Raw genomic sequence first — 13852 nt, 5'->3', positions numbered from 1 at the left:
GTGGGGCCAGGGGTCTGCATTTCCGGAAAGCTCCCGGGTGATTCTGGTGTCTTGCGGGTAGAGAAGCACTGCTTCAGAGGATGTTTTTCAAATAATCCTCTTAGCTTGGTTCTGTGTAAGAGCAGATGGTTTGAGGCTGTGCTGATGTTCTCTACCACAATGAGCTGAAGGAACAAATCTGGGAGCTGAGGAAGGTGTGTGCAGGTAACATGTCTGGATCTAAAGGAGTTAAGGATAGTTTATCCTAGAAAGGGTAGAATCACCTAATTTTGGATGCTTTATTTTTATTTATTTATTTAGAGACAGAGTCTCGCTCTGTTGCCTGGGCTAGAGTGCCGTGGTGTCAGCCTCGCTCACAGCAACCTCAAACTCCTGGGCTCAAGCAATCCTCCTGCTTCAGCTTCCCGAGTAGCTGGGACTACAGGCATGCGCCATCATGCCCGGCTAATTTTTTCTATATATTTTTAGTTGTCCGGCTGATTTCTTTCTATTTTTAGTAGAGACGGGGTCTCGCTCTTGCTCAGGCTGGTCTTGAACTCCTGAGCTCAAACGATCCACCCGCCTCGGCCTCCCAGAGTGCTAGGATTACAGGCGTGAGCCACCGCGCCCAGCCTTATTTTTAAAATTGTAATTAATACATGTACCTGAAAAAATTTTAAATAAATATAGAAGTACATATGGTTTTTAAGAAAGTTCCCTTCCCATTTCATTCCACATACTTCTCAGGGGGAAGCACGGTTGCACTTGGGATGTATTCTTCCAAGTCTGTAGCGAACCTTCCCTAGCTGCTTGAGGGGGCGGGCACTGTACTTTGCTGGACCAGAGCCCTGGGCCCCCAGACTTGGGTTCAGATCCTGCCTCCTCTTCTCCCCATCCCCTTTATTTCTTTCAACAAATATTTATTTGGATCTTCCTTGGCACCAGGCAGTGTTCTAAGTGCTGGGAAGGCAACATCCCTGTCCTTAGAGAACTTTGGGTCTATCCAGTGGGGATGACAGACTGTAGGAAGGAAACATGCGCATCATTTACAGTAACAGTGAGTGCTAGTAGGCAGATAAGGTGACTGCCGGGCACATGGCCTTGCCAGTTTTGACAGGGCTGTCAGGGAGACCTCTTCTTGGAGCAACATTTGGGTTGAGACATGAATGATGACAGAGACTGGGATGGGGAGAATGTACCAAGTGGAGAGAACAGCCTGGTAGGAGTGAGTTTGGAAGGTTGCAGGACAGAAGGAAGTCACTTGAGTGGAGCGGAGTAGGGGTGGGAGAGAAACAGGAAATGGGTCAGAGAAGTAAGCGAGGACTTACTGGACTTATTCAAAGTGCCACAACAAACTTGTAGGAGGGAGCGAGGGGGTTTCTACTTCTGCAGGTTACTCTGGGTGCGGTAGGGAATACACAGCAGCGGGCAATAGTGAGCCAGGTAGGTTGTTGCTGAGGTTAAGGTGAGAGATGATGGCGGTGTCGCTGGCACTGTGGGCCAAGAGCTTAACTTCTCTAAGCCTCAGTTTGCCTAGCTATAAAATGGGAATAACAACTACCTACCTTGAGGGATCCTTATGTGGAATCAAGGGGCCAGAACACGTAATGCTCTTAACACAGTGTCCAGCACACTGTAGGAAATGGTAACGAGCATTGTTAACAGCCTCTTGGTCTATTTTCAGTTACTGGGTAAACCTGAAAGTTAAATAAAGCCTGAAATCATTTGGAGTTTAAAAAAATTTTTACCTTCTAAAAGTAGGAAAGAGGCCGGGCGAGGTGGCTCAGGCCTGTAATCCTAGCACTCTGGGAGGCTGAGGCAGACGGATTGTTTGAGATCAGGAGTTTGAAACGAGCCTGAGCAAGAGTGAGACCCCGTCTCTACTAAAAAAATAGAAAGAAATTAGCTGAACAACTAAAAATATATATAGAAAAAATTAGCTGGGCATGGTGGCACATGCCTGTAGTCCCAGCTACTCAGGAGGCTGAGGCAGTAGGGTCGCTTAAGCCCAGGAGTTTGAGGTTGCTGTGAGTTAGGCTGATGCCATGGCACTCACTTTAGCCCAGGTAACAAAGCGAGACTGTCTCAAAAAATAAAAATAAAAATAAATAAATAAATAAATAAATAAAAGTAGGAAAGAGGCCTAGAGAGGTCCTGGGTTGTAGAATCCTGGCTGTCCCAAGGCTGAAAAGTTGGGTGTCCCTGGGGTGGACAGAGGGGAGTTGGGAGAAGGGGCCAGGAGGGAGAAAGGCCCCTGGAGATGGGGGGCTCCGACCCCACCCCCCAGGCCAGGTTTTTGTCCACTGCAGAGACATTTAAGCCCTGGGGGTGGCAGAGGGTCAGCTCTTCCTTCCAGACCCAGGGATCCCCCTCTTCCCTGCCTCTGCCCCTAGCGCTGAGCCCTCCAGCCTGAGTGCGTCTCCTCGAACCTCTCCTGCTTTATCTCAAGCCTGCTCAGCCTCTCGGAGATGTGGGACCTTCAGCCACCCTCTTTGCAAAGTCCAGCGCTCAGCCTCAGCTTTGCCCCTCCTGCCCGTTTGTTCAGTCACCTCCTCTTGAGATCTGCTGATGTCCCTTTGTGCAGACCTGGGGTGCCGAGAGGCACGAGGTGTAGTCCCAACCCTCTGGGTCTGGGGCAAGAGCAAGGGAGGCTCATCTCAAACCTGAGGCCGGAAGTGCTCTGAGAGGGGTGGGCGAGGGCTGAGTGAGCTCAGACCCCAGGTCTCCTTCTCCATAGAAGGGGAGGGGGCTGTCTTAACACCCCCGGGACCCCAGCTCTGTCTGAGCAAAGTTGCTAACCACCCTCCAGGGTGTGGAGACAGACGTTCTCTACCACCCTGATCCCAACCTCCCTCCTGTCCCCCTCTTCCCACTCTCGAGGTGGCCCTGGAGGTCTCTGATTCAGCTCTTGTCTGTGCTGCTAGAGAGGGTAATAAAAATAATAGCTGCATGTGCTGAGCACTTAGTGTGTGCCCACACTGTGCTATGTGCTTTTCCACTCATTATCTCATTGAACCGTGACAATAGCTCTCTGAGATGGGCATGAAACTCACTTTCCTGATGAGGGCAGGGTGGGCCACATCTGCCTGATAGTGGCTTCAGGCTCTCTCTGCTGCATTAGCCTTTCACCCCCTTAGCATCCTTCCAGGGACTGCAGACCCATCTCCAGCAGCCTTCTGGACCCTGGTCAGGTGCGTTGGTGTCCCCACCCTGTCCCCTCCCTCACTGCACAGTCAGCAGCCACCAGGTCCTCTTCATTCCTCTGCTAAAGTGCTGCCCATGTGGCCCTCCCTCTGTGGCCTCCAGCCTCACAGTTTCTAACTGGGACCAACGCAGCAGCCTCCTGGCCTCCCTGCCTCTGGGCCACCCACCTCTGACGCAGCACCCACACCGAGGCCAGGCCATTGTTCCACTTACAGATCTGCCCTCACCACTGCCCTGCCTGCAACTCTTCATGGGCCCCCCAAGTCTACAGTCATGGTCTTTAAACCTTGTTCATCACGTGCCCCTATCAGTAAAATGTTTCTGAGCGTGCGTTCCCCCAGTGTATATTCTCCCACCCTTTAATTCTATGCATGTGGTGGTAGTCAGCCTTCAAGACGGCCCCCGGTGAGTACCCTTCTGGTACTCACATCCTCGTGGCCTCTACCCTTCCACGTTGAGTAGGGCTGACCCGTGTGACCAATAGGATAGAGTGAAAATGGTGGACTGTTACATCTGAGACCAGGCCATAGAAGAAAGTGTGCTCTTGGATTCCTCGCTCTGGGGGAGCCAGCGGCCATGTTGTGAGGATGCTCAAACAGCCCTGTGGAGACCCACGTGGTAAGGAACTGAGGCCTCCTGCCAACTACCAGCAGTAACTTGCCAGCCGAGTGAACGAGTCACCTTGGCGGTTGATCTTCCAGCCTCGGCCAACTCTACAAATGAATGTAGCACTGACTAACATCTTGACTGCACCCTTGTGAGGGACCCTGAGCCAGAACCAATCAGCTAAGCTGCACCCTCCTGACCCTAAGAATCGGAGATGATCAACATTCATTGCTTTAAGTTGCTAAGTTTTGGGATGATTATTTTGCAGCAATAGATAACTCATACACATGTACTACTGTATGAATTTGTTATATACATTATAAAACATATCCCCAAATAGAAATCTAAAGAAAAGAGGTTAAAAATATATTTGTACATATTCTAATGTTTTCTTCCCACTCCAATGGATGAGCTTGTGACTCCCTGGGGTGCATGTCCCCCACTTTAGAGACCTCTGTGCTTCGGAATGACATTCAAAATGCCTCTCCCCTGGGATTCAAGGCCCTCCTCAGGGTGGCCCAAGCTACGTCTCTGGCCAAATTTCTGGCTTTCCGGTTTCTCTGCTGCTTCTATTCCCTCTACCCAGGCTCCCTTGCTTACTACCACTGATAAAATTCTACTTATTCTTCCAGGCCAGCATTATAGACCTCTTTTAGGGAGCCTTTCTCAATTGCCCTGGAGGTGGGATTCCCGGGTTCTGGGGCCAGCCTGCTCCACTTGAATTGCTCTCTGGACGTGCACTGCATTCCACAGGGAAGTGTGGGATGCATTCCACAGAGGGGACAGGGTGGTCACTTTGTATGAAGTGTGAGAGTGGTAGTCAGAGTTCTAAAAGCGGCCCCATAAGATCCCAGGCTCTAATCCCTGGAACCTGTGAGTATGATGAGCTGTCACTCTCATTATTATGTTATTTCTATATAGTTGACCTTATATATGACACTATACAAACATATATGTTATATACGCAGTTGACTTATTATAGGGTGATCATCCAGATAGGTGGGTCTAATTTAATCACACAGCCCCTTTAAAAGCACAGAAGCAGCTAGAGAGATTTGAAGCTTGAGAAAGATTGGACATGGTGTTGCTGACTTTGTAGATGGAAGGGGCCATGAGAAGAAGGAATGTGGGCGGCTCCTAGAAGCCGAGAGTGGCCCCTGGCTGACAGCCAGCAAGGAAATGCAGACCTCAGACCCACAGCTGTGGGAACTGGATTATGCCAACAACCTGAAATGAGTTTGGAAGTGGATTCTTCCTCTCCTCAGCCTCCAGAAAGGAATACACTCTTGCCAGCACCTTGATCTCAGCTTTGTGAGACCCTGAGCAGAGAACCCAGTTGGACTTCTGCCCCCCAGACGGTAAGCTAATGAATGGCTGTTGTTTTAAGCCACTAAGTTTGTGATACTTTGTTACTCAGCAGTACAATATACACAGGGCTTTATCCCTGAAGACTTTGCACAGTTCAAGGTGTATATTCTTTTTTGAAAGTTTTAAATTTTTATTTCTAATTTAAAATTTTTTTTTAATTTTTTTATGAAGGAACTTGAAATGTAGACTTTTTTTTATTTTTTAAAAAGGCACACAAATTTATTAACATGTGCAGGCGAGAACCACAGAGTGCTTACCCCAACCCTAAGGTATAAATATATATATTTTTTAGAGCCAGGGTCTCTCTCTGTCACCCAGGCTGGAGTGCAGTGGCACAGTCATAGCTTACTGCAGCCTTAAGCTCCTAGGCTCAAGTGACCCTCCTACCTTAGCCTCCCAAGTACTTGAGACTACAAGTGTGTGCCACCATGCTTGGCTAAGTTTTAATTTTTTTGTAGGGATAGGGTCTTGCTATGTTGTCCAGGGTGGTCTCAGACTCCTGCCTCAAGTGATCCTCCTACATTGGCCTCCCAAAATGCTGGGATTATAGCTGTGTACCATTGCACCCTGCCCCAAGGTATATATTCTTAAACAAATAAATGGAAGGGTGGACAAGTTCTCAGAAGACGTAAACCTACTACCATTGTGGCATAGTTTTGCTTTTAGCTACTTTTTTGGTTTTTCAGATCAGCTCTGCTATTTTGCAGAGGGCTTGCTTGCAAATTAGTGGCTTGGTATATCATACTATTTGTCTGCCTTGGGTTTTATCATCTCTGACTTCCATTCTAAAGTTAGTGGGTTTGGAGGGTGTTGTTCAGCACTGGTCCAAGCACTGTTCCTTTATCAATAAGTTTGGGGAACATGGTTATAGAGTAGAAACCAGATTTCAAAACATCTTATTCCAATATAACATGCACACAGAAAAATAGAGTCATACGTGTATGGCTTTGTGCAGCTTTAAAAGCTGAACACCTCGGGATAAGCAGCATGCAGAGCAAGAATCTGAACACTCCTGTCACCCCAAGTCCCCTCTGTGCTCCCTCCCAGCCACTATTTCTGCAAGGGTGACTATTCTTCTGACCTAAACTGTAGGTTTATTTGCCTAAATAAGTCAGATCGTAAGTGATGATATCAGGGAATGCTCAATCAACCCCCCAGTAGTCACCAAAATCACTAGCCATGGCCCCAGTGCATGTAAACGGCACTTTTTTTTTTTTTTGAGACAGAGTCTCACTCTGTCACCTGGGCTAGAGTGCCATGGCATTATCATAACTCACAGCAACCTCAAACTCCTGGGCTCAAGCAATCCCCCTTGCCTTGGCCTCCCGAGTAGCTGGGACTGCAGGCATGCACCAGCATGTCCAGCTAATGTTTTCTACTTTTAGTAGAGACAGGGTCTTGCTCTTGCTGAGGCTGGTCTTGAACTCCTGACCTCAAGTGATCCTCCCGCCTTGGCCTCCCAGAGTGCTAGGATTACAGGCATGAGCCACTGTGCCCAGCCAATGGTTTTCAGGACACAGACGAATGAGGGCACACACAGAGCTGTCACATTTTAGGCAAGGGATGTGTTCCTGAATATCTCACATAATCTAAAACTCTCATAATTCAAGACTAGTTTTCTCCCTGATATAACTGTAAAGTAGGATTTGCATAGCTTCACATTTGGGCCTAAAGTGAGACTTACTAGCATCTTTATTTTATTATTATTATGTTTTAGCATTTTTAATATTGCCTGATTTCCAAGTTAGCATAATTCAAATTCACACAGATCTCTCTGAAGCTTCCATGGGCCATGAGGGACCACGTTTTAGCATCTCTAGGACCCTGGGGCCCAGTTGTGTTGACCAGATGGATCCTGGTTCTGGGTGCCATTCTAGGGGCCGCACAGAAAGCTGCCCAAGTTCTAGTCCTCCCTCTGCTGTTTCTTTGCACAGTGACCTTGGGCAAGCTCTTGCCTTCCAGGGCCTCGGGTTTCTTATCTGTGAAATGGGATGTGCTCTGGGGATAATGAGAGAAATTAATGAATGAAAAGCCCTGGGACATACAGTAGGAGTCAGTGGAGGTTTGTTGACACCAGTCCCAACTGAGGCTCCCCTGTCGCTCCCTGCACTGCCCCCGTGCTGCTTAGAGGAGGACTTTACTCCCCAGGAGGGTAAACCAAGTCAGGCCAGGGCTGGGGAGCCCGGGGCTGAGCCCCACAGGAAGCTAGAGTCTGCGCTCAGATGCCAGGGTCACAGGCCTGGATTGGGCAAGACCAGAGAACCGGTCCCTCTGATCCTGGTCAGGGATATTTGGAGAAACCAACAGTTCTGGGAAATTCAGAGACGGGAAGTGAAAGGGGGGTGGGAGGGAGGGGAAACAGCCGCTCCCCCGGCCCCTCCTGGACTGGCTCCCCTCCAAATGGTGCAGTGAGGAGTGAGGTGACTGGTGTGTGTGTGTGGGGTCAGCCCAGGAGACCCCCCTCCCTGGGGAGGAGAGCAGAGGCAACCCATCCCCCGCTTCCACCCTCACACATCCCCCAAGTTCCAAATCCGCTTCCACCTCTGTTTACTGTCCAAAGTCCCAGGCACTAGAGATGCCAGGTTCTGCATGCTGGGACACACAGACACGCAGACACAGAGACACAGGGCTCAGGGCCCTCCTATGGACCCTGCCTCCTCCCGTGCTATTGTCCAGGGCTGTCCACCCACCCCAGTTCTCCAGGCATCAGCCCCCTCCTCAGCCCGGGACCTGTGTGGCACTGAGAGACCCAGGAGTCAGACCTTAAGACTTCAGCAAGTAAAACAGGGGAAAAAAGGCAGGGGGACAGGAGGGGGGCCTGGGGCATGGGGTCGGGGCTGGGTGGGAAAACATCAGAGGATGGATTCTGGATGTTAGACCTGGGAGGAGATGGAGGAAAGAAGAAGTGTCTCATGGAGCCACCAATCAGACCTAAAAAGGTATGGGACCCCCATTCCAGCTCCAGCTCTGGTCAGCCCCAAGTCTAGCCTTGACTCAAGCCTGAGCCCAGCGCCAGCCATATCATGACAAAGGAGTACCAAGATCTTCAGCATCTGGACAATGAGGAGAATGACCATCACCAGCTCAGAAAAGGTGAGGGCCACCTCTCTCTGCTTCTGCAGTGGGCGTCCGGCGGCTCTGGCCTGCCAGCTCCTGCTCCTGACCGTGACCCTGGCTCTGCCTCCGGGTCTGACCCCTCACACTGGGAGCAGTGTCCGGGCCACCCCTCAGGGGAGATCCAGGGTGTGGGCCTGGAGTCCCTTTCTCGGTGACAGGTGCCTGCTGGCCTTTGGGAGTGGACCCAGGGGTGTGGGAAGAGCTGGAAGCTGGAGAGATGAGGTCACTGTTTCCTATGAAGTTAGGCCCCCTCTTCCCTTCCTCTTCCAACACCTGGGGAGCCCTGGCTGTGTGCACGTGTGTGTGTGTGTGTGGGGGGGGGGTGTCTGTGATCAGTTTGGTCCATGGGGGCAGGTTTCCCTGAAGGGGTTGAGGATGTCTGTGAGCGGGGCTGAGGGGTCTCTGATCTGAAGGAGAACATGGCCCTCCTGCTTCAAAGCCAAGACTGGCTAAGTCCAATTCCTTGTCCTCTGAGGGGCATATGTTGTTTAGGCCTGTGGTCTCCAACCCCCGGGCCACAGACCAGTACTGGTCCATGGACTGCTGGGAACGGGGCTGCACAGCAGCTGAGCAGCGGGCAAAGGAGCGAAGCTTCATTGTATTTACAGCCGCTCCCCATCACTTGCATCACCGCATAAGCTCCGCCTCTGGTCAGATCAGTGGCGGTGTTAGAGTCTCGTAGGATCCTGAATCCTACTGTAAACTGTGCGTGCGAGGGATCTAGGCTGCACACTCCTTAAGAGAATCTGATGCCTGATGATCTGGGGTGGAGCTGAGGTGGTGATGCTAGCGCTGGGGAGCAGCTGCAAATACAGATTATCATTAGCAGAGAAGTTTGACTGCACAATAAATGTAATGCACTTGACTCATCCTGAAACTACCACCCCCGCCCCCCCCGCCGCCATGGAAAAATTATCTTCCATGAAACCAGTCCCTGGTGCCAAAAAGGTTATGGAGCTGGTTTAGGCTGAGCAAGGATGAAGTTCTTGGGGGCTGGGCTGGGCATTGTGCTTTGATGGGGGCAGGGGCCACAGGGGAGGGGCTCCAGCTCCCAGGGGACAGGGCTAAAGTATTTCTTCTCCTTGAGTGGCAGTGACTTGAGGGGCCTAAAGTCTGGCTATTCCACCCTCTCCTCCTGCACGCAGCCAACAATGGGTGAGATTCACAAAGAGAAAGAAACCTTCCCTTCTCTACCTTGGGGAAAGCAGCGACTCCCCAGGCAGCAGCCACTCCGTAGGTCAGATTCAAGTGGGGTCAGGGGAGCTCTGGGGTTTGTTGGCTGCGGTGATGCAGTCATGCCATTAGGTGTCAGCAAAGGCTGAGAGCCTCTACAGAGGCTCAACGATTTCCACCCCTCCCTTTTCTCCATCCCTAGTTGCCTCTGGCCCTGCAGGGTCTCCTACTGCCAAAATTTCTTTTTCCTTTTTTTAAATTTTGAGATAGGGTTTCACTGTGTCACCCGGGCTGGAGTGCAGTGGCATCATAGCTCACTGCAACCTCAAACTCCTGGGCTTGAGCAATCCTCCTGCCTCAGCCTCCTGAGTAGCTGGGACTACAGGCATGTGCACCACCACACATGGCTAATTTTTCTATCTTTGGTAGAGATGGGGTCTTGTTCTTGCTCAGGCTGGTCTCGAACTCCTGAGCTCAAGCAATCCTTCTGCCTTGGCCTTCCAGAGTGCTAGGATCACAAGTGTGAGCCACTACACCCGGCCACCAAATTTCTTAATCTGTATGGTTCTTCCTAGTCTACTAGAGGGGTGCATTAGCTTCTTCCCCTCCTAGTACCCCCCAGAGTAGGACCAGGCTCTTCCCCCATCAACCACCATGTCCTGTGCTCCTGACACCTTCTCCTCTTGCAGGACCACCTCCTCCCCGACCCCTCCTGCGGCGTCTCTGCTCTGGATTCCGCCTCGTCCTGCTGTCCCTGGGCCTCAGCGTCCTGTTGCTGGTGGTTGTCTGTGTGATTGGATCCCAAAGTGTGTGCCCCAGGGGTGGGCAGGGAAGGGAGCAATATTGCGGGTGTGGTGGGGGACACAGCTCCCTCATTGTGTCCTACCCATGCCCTCTCCTGTCCAGACTCCCAGCTGCAGGAGGAGCTGCGGGCCCTGAAAGAGACATTCAGCAACTTCACAGTGAGAGTGGAGGCCGAGGTCAAGGGCCTGAGCACCCAGGGTGAGGGGAGCCGAGGCTGGGCTGGGGGCTGTGGGATGGCAGGGACGCCGGGACGCTGAGCAAGTTTCTCCCCTAGGAGGCAGCGTGGGAAGAAAGATGAAGTCGCTGGAGTCCCAGCTGGAGAAACAGCAACAGGACTTGAAAGAAGGTGACGAGAGAGAGAGAGAGAGAGAGAGAGAGAGAGAGAGAGAGAGAGAGAGAGAGAGAGAGAGAGAGAGAGAGAGAAGAGAGAGAGAGAGAGAGAGAGAGAGAGAGAGAGAGAGGGAGAGGGAGAGAGGGAGGGAGGAGAGCATGGGGGTCTCAGTCCAAACCAACGCTTCTTGCGGCAGGGGCATCTGCAAGTGATCTTCAGGTCCCAGCATGAAGGTGACAGATCGCCTCCCCCTACTGTTCGGGGTGACCTCATTCCCCCCTCCTCTGTCCTCCCAGATCACTCCAGCTTGCTGCTCCACGTGAAGCAGTTTGTGTCCGACCTGCGAAGCCTGGGCTGTCAGATGGCGGCCCTCCAGGGCAATGGTGAGGAGGCCCCGCTGTCCTGCCCAGCCCCCTCCGCCGATCCCGCAGCGCCCCAGCCCTTCACCGCCTTTCCCCCACCTCAGGCTCCGAAAGGACCTGCTGCCCCGTCAACTGGGTGGAGCACGAGGGCAGCTGCTACTGGTTCTCTCGCTCCGGGAAGCCGTGGCCCGAGGCGGAGAAGTACTGCCAGCTGGAGAGCGCCTACCTGGTGGTGGTCACGTCCTGGGAGGAGCAGGTGAGGCCCCGGAGGGCCGATCTGGGAGGCTGGGGGGTCTAAGCGAGAGGCCACCACCTCCCTCCTCTCTCCCCAGAGGTTCGTCCAGCACCACATAGGCCCCGTGAACACCTGGATGGGCCTCTCGGACCAAAATGGGCCCTGGAAGTGGGTGGACGGGACAGACTACGAGACAGGCTTCAAGTGAGTGCGCGCGTCCCCCCGCGGCGCGGCTCCCGCCACCTGGGCGCGCCGCCCACAGCTGCCTCCCGTCCACAGGAACTGGAGGCCCGAGCAGCCGGACGACTGGTACGGGCACGGGCTGGGGGGAGGCGAGGACTGTGCCCACTTCACCGAGGACGGCCGCTGGAACGACGACGTCTGCCAGAGGCCCTACCGGTGGGTCTGCGAGACCCAGCTGGGCAAGGCCAGCCAGGAGCCGCCTCTCCCCTAATTTATTTCCCCAGTGCCTTGACCTGCCCAGGAATCCTCCTATCTGCGGGCCTCCTCTGCCTTCTGGGGGATTTTCATCCAGGATTTTAAGGGAAGGGGATAGCATGGTGTCTGAGGAAAGTGGGGTGACATTTGGAGGGGCGGGGAGATCGAAACCCTTGTCACTTTCTGCAGTTTGCCAGTTATCATTGTCAACTTTTTTTTTTTTTTTAGAGTAAAAACAAGAGAAATATACCGAAACATTCTGTGAGTTGTCTGGTTATTGAGGATTAGGAACCCTGCAGGAGTTGGCTGGCGTTAGGAGCCTTGGGCAGGCTCTGTGCTGTGCAGAGAATGGTGTGGGCTTCGGGCCAGATGGCCTGGGGTAGGAGCCGAACTTTGTTATTTACAAATATGTGTGTTTGGGCAAATTTTTCTGTTCTATGAGTCTCAGCTGTTACTGGAGACCATCCTACTTGCCGCTATACCCCCAGGAACAGAACCACCCAAATTTGTTGAGTGCTTCAAAAATTCTGAATGAAACTCATTGGTGTCTGTTGTATTCACTACAGCAAACAGAAGCAGCATTCACAGGTAACAGATGCAGTGAATACTTAACCAAGAATCACCAAACATATGAGGAAAACCAGCACCACGGAGCAGAAGCACCAAAATTAATAGAATCAATAACAAAGGATGAGAATTAAGACAAACCCATTCAGACTGTACAGACACTTATGGAATTATGAACAAAAATTGATGAAGTATTAACTAATGCCAAAAAGGAGAAATGCTTTGACCACAATAAAATAAAGCTAGAAATGAAGATGAAAGAAAGTATAGCTAAAAAAAGATCTATCAGCATATAATTTTCTCAAACTCTTTCTAAATAATTTCGAGTATAAGAGCAAATCAAGGCCAGGTACAGTGTGGCTCACACCTGTAATGCTAGCACTTTGGGAGGCTCAGGCGAGAGGATTGCTTGAGTCCAGGAGTTGGAGGCTGCAGTGAGCTTTCATGATGCCACTGCACTCTAGCACCCTGGCACAGAAGGAGACCCTGACTCAAAAACAAGCAAACAAACAAACAAACAAACAAATAAAAAACAAAAAACCCCCACAGAAAACCAAAAACAAATTAAAATGAAAAAGCTAAATGATTTAGAAATGAACAATGAAGGCCGGGTGTGGTGGCTCACGCCTGTAATCCTAGCACTCTGGGAGGCCGAGGCGGGCGGATCGCTCAAGGTCAGGAGTTCAAGACCAGCCTGAGCAAGAGCAAGACCCCGTCTCTACTAAAAATAGAAAGAAATTATATGGACAGCTAAAAATATATATAGAAAAAATTAGCCGGGCATGGTGGCGCATGCCTGTAGTCCCAGCTACTTGGGAGGCTGAGGCAGGAGGATCGCTTGAGCCCAGGAGTTTGAGGTTGCTGTGAGCTAGGCTGACACCACGGCACTCACTCTAGCCTGGGCAACAGAGTGAGACTCTGTCTCCAAAAAAAAAAAAAAAAAAAAAATGAACAATGAAAACACTACATACTGAAACCATGGGATGGTCTAAAGCAGTTCTCAGGAGGAAATGTATATAGCAATAAGCACATTTATTAAAAAACAAGGCTGACTTGAAATAAACTAAGTTTCAACTGAAGAAACATGAAAAAGAATAACAAAATAAATCTACCCAAACAGAAGGAAGGGATTTATAAAAATAGAAGCAAAAATTAATGAACTAGAAAATAAAAATGTAGATATCAATAAAAGGAAAATTTGATTCTTGGAAAAGATGAATAAAATAAACATCAAGGAGAAAAAAGGAGATAAACATAACTCTAAAAGAAGAAAGATTACATAAGTACATACATAGAGGATGTAACTATATAACCTCCAGATTTAAAACATCGAAGACAGTGTTTCCCCTGTAAATTTTAGGTCTCTTAGAAGCAGAAGTTATACCTTCCAAACTTGTAAACAGGAAAAATATTAATCGAAAGGACGAGTGGAAAGGAGAGAGAAAAACCCATAAGGGGTCAATAAGAAAAGCATAAAATGATAGGTTAGTTTTTTTTCTCTCTTTTTTTCCTTTTTCAAATTTTTTTGTTTGTTTCCTCCTCCTCCTCCTCCTCCTCCTCCTCCCAAAAGGTTAGTTAAGAATCCAAATACGTTGCTGATTTTATTAGATACAAAATACTAAATTATCTTGTTAAAAGGTAAAACTTCTAGGCAGAATAAACAATAAA

At 50.3% G+C, this 13852-nt stretch overlaps 2 protein-coding genes across 2 annotated transcripts in view; one reads left to right on the top strand and one right to left on the bottom strand.

The window, feature by feature from the left end:
• ACADVL (acyl-CoA dehydrogenase very long chain) overlaps positions 1-13852 on the bottom strand; it is a 64975-nt gene that overhangs the window by 32001 nt on the left and 19122 nt on the right. The window lies entirely within an intron of this gene.
• Positions 7707-11872, top strand: ASGR1 (asialoglycoprotein receptor 1). The gene is made up of 9 exons (XM_045570059.1): positions 7707-7935; positions 8117-8250; positions 10137-10253; positions 10354-10449; positions 10526-10597; positions 10879-10965; positions 11049-11200; positions 11277-11383; positions 11459-11872. The coding sequence occupies exons 2-9, from the start codon at positions 8181-8183 to the stop codon at positions 11631-11633; spliced, it is 876 nt and encodes a 291-aa protein (XP_045426015.1). The 5' UTR covers positions 7707-7935; positions 8117-8180; the 3' UTR covers positions 11634-11872.

Source organism: Lemur catta, chromosome 15 (assembly GCF_020740605.2).
Source record: "Lemur catta isolate mLemCat1 chromosome 15, mLemCat1.pri, whole genome shotgun sequence".
Classification (NCBI taxonomy): Eukaryota; Metazoa; Chordata; class Mammalia; order Primates; family Lemuridae; genus Lemur; species Lemur catta.
Note: the sequence above shows the minus strand (reverse complement) of the source record. Positions and strands in the feature narration are given on the sequence as shown.

Bases quoted from the DNA above. Each gene is read 5' to 3' on its own strand.
- ASGR1 (XM_045570059.1), top strand. From the start codon at position 8,181: ATGACAAAGGAGTACCAAGATCTTCAGCATCTGGACAATGAGGAGAAT. The intron at 10,254-10,353 runs GTGTGTGCCCCA...TCTCCTGTCCAG, and splicing joins CTGTGTGATTGGATCCCAAA to ACTCCCAGCTGCAGGAGGAG. The intron at 11,384-11,458 runs GTGAGTGCGCGC...TCCCGTCCACAG, and splicing joins GACTACGAGACAGGCTTCAA to GAACTGGAGGCCCGAGCAGC.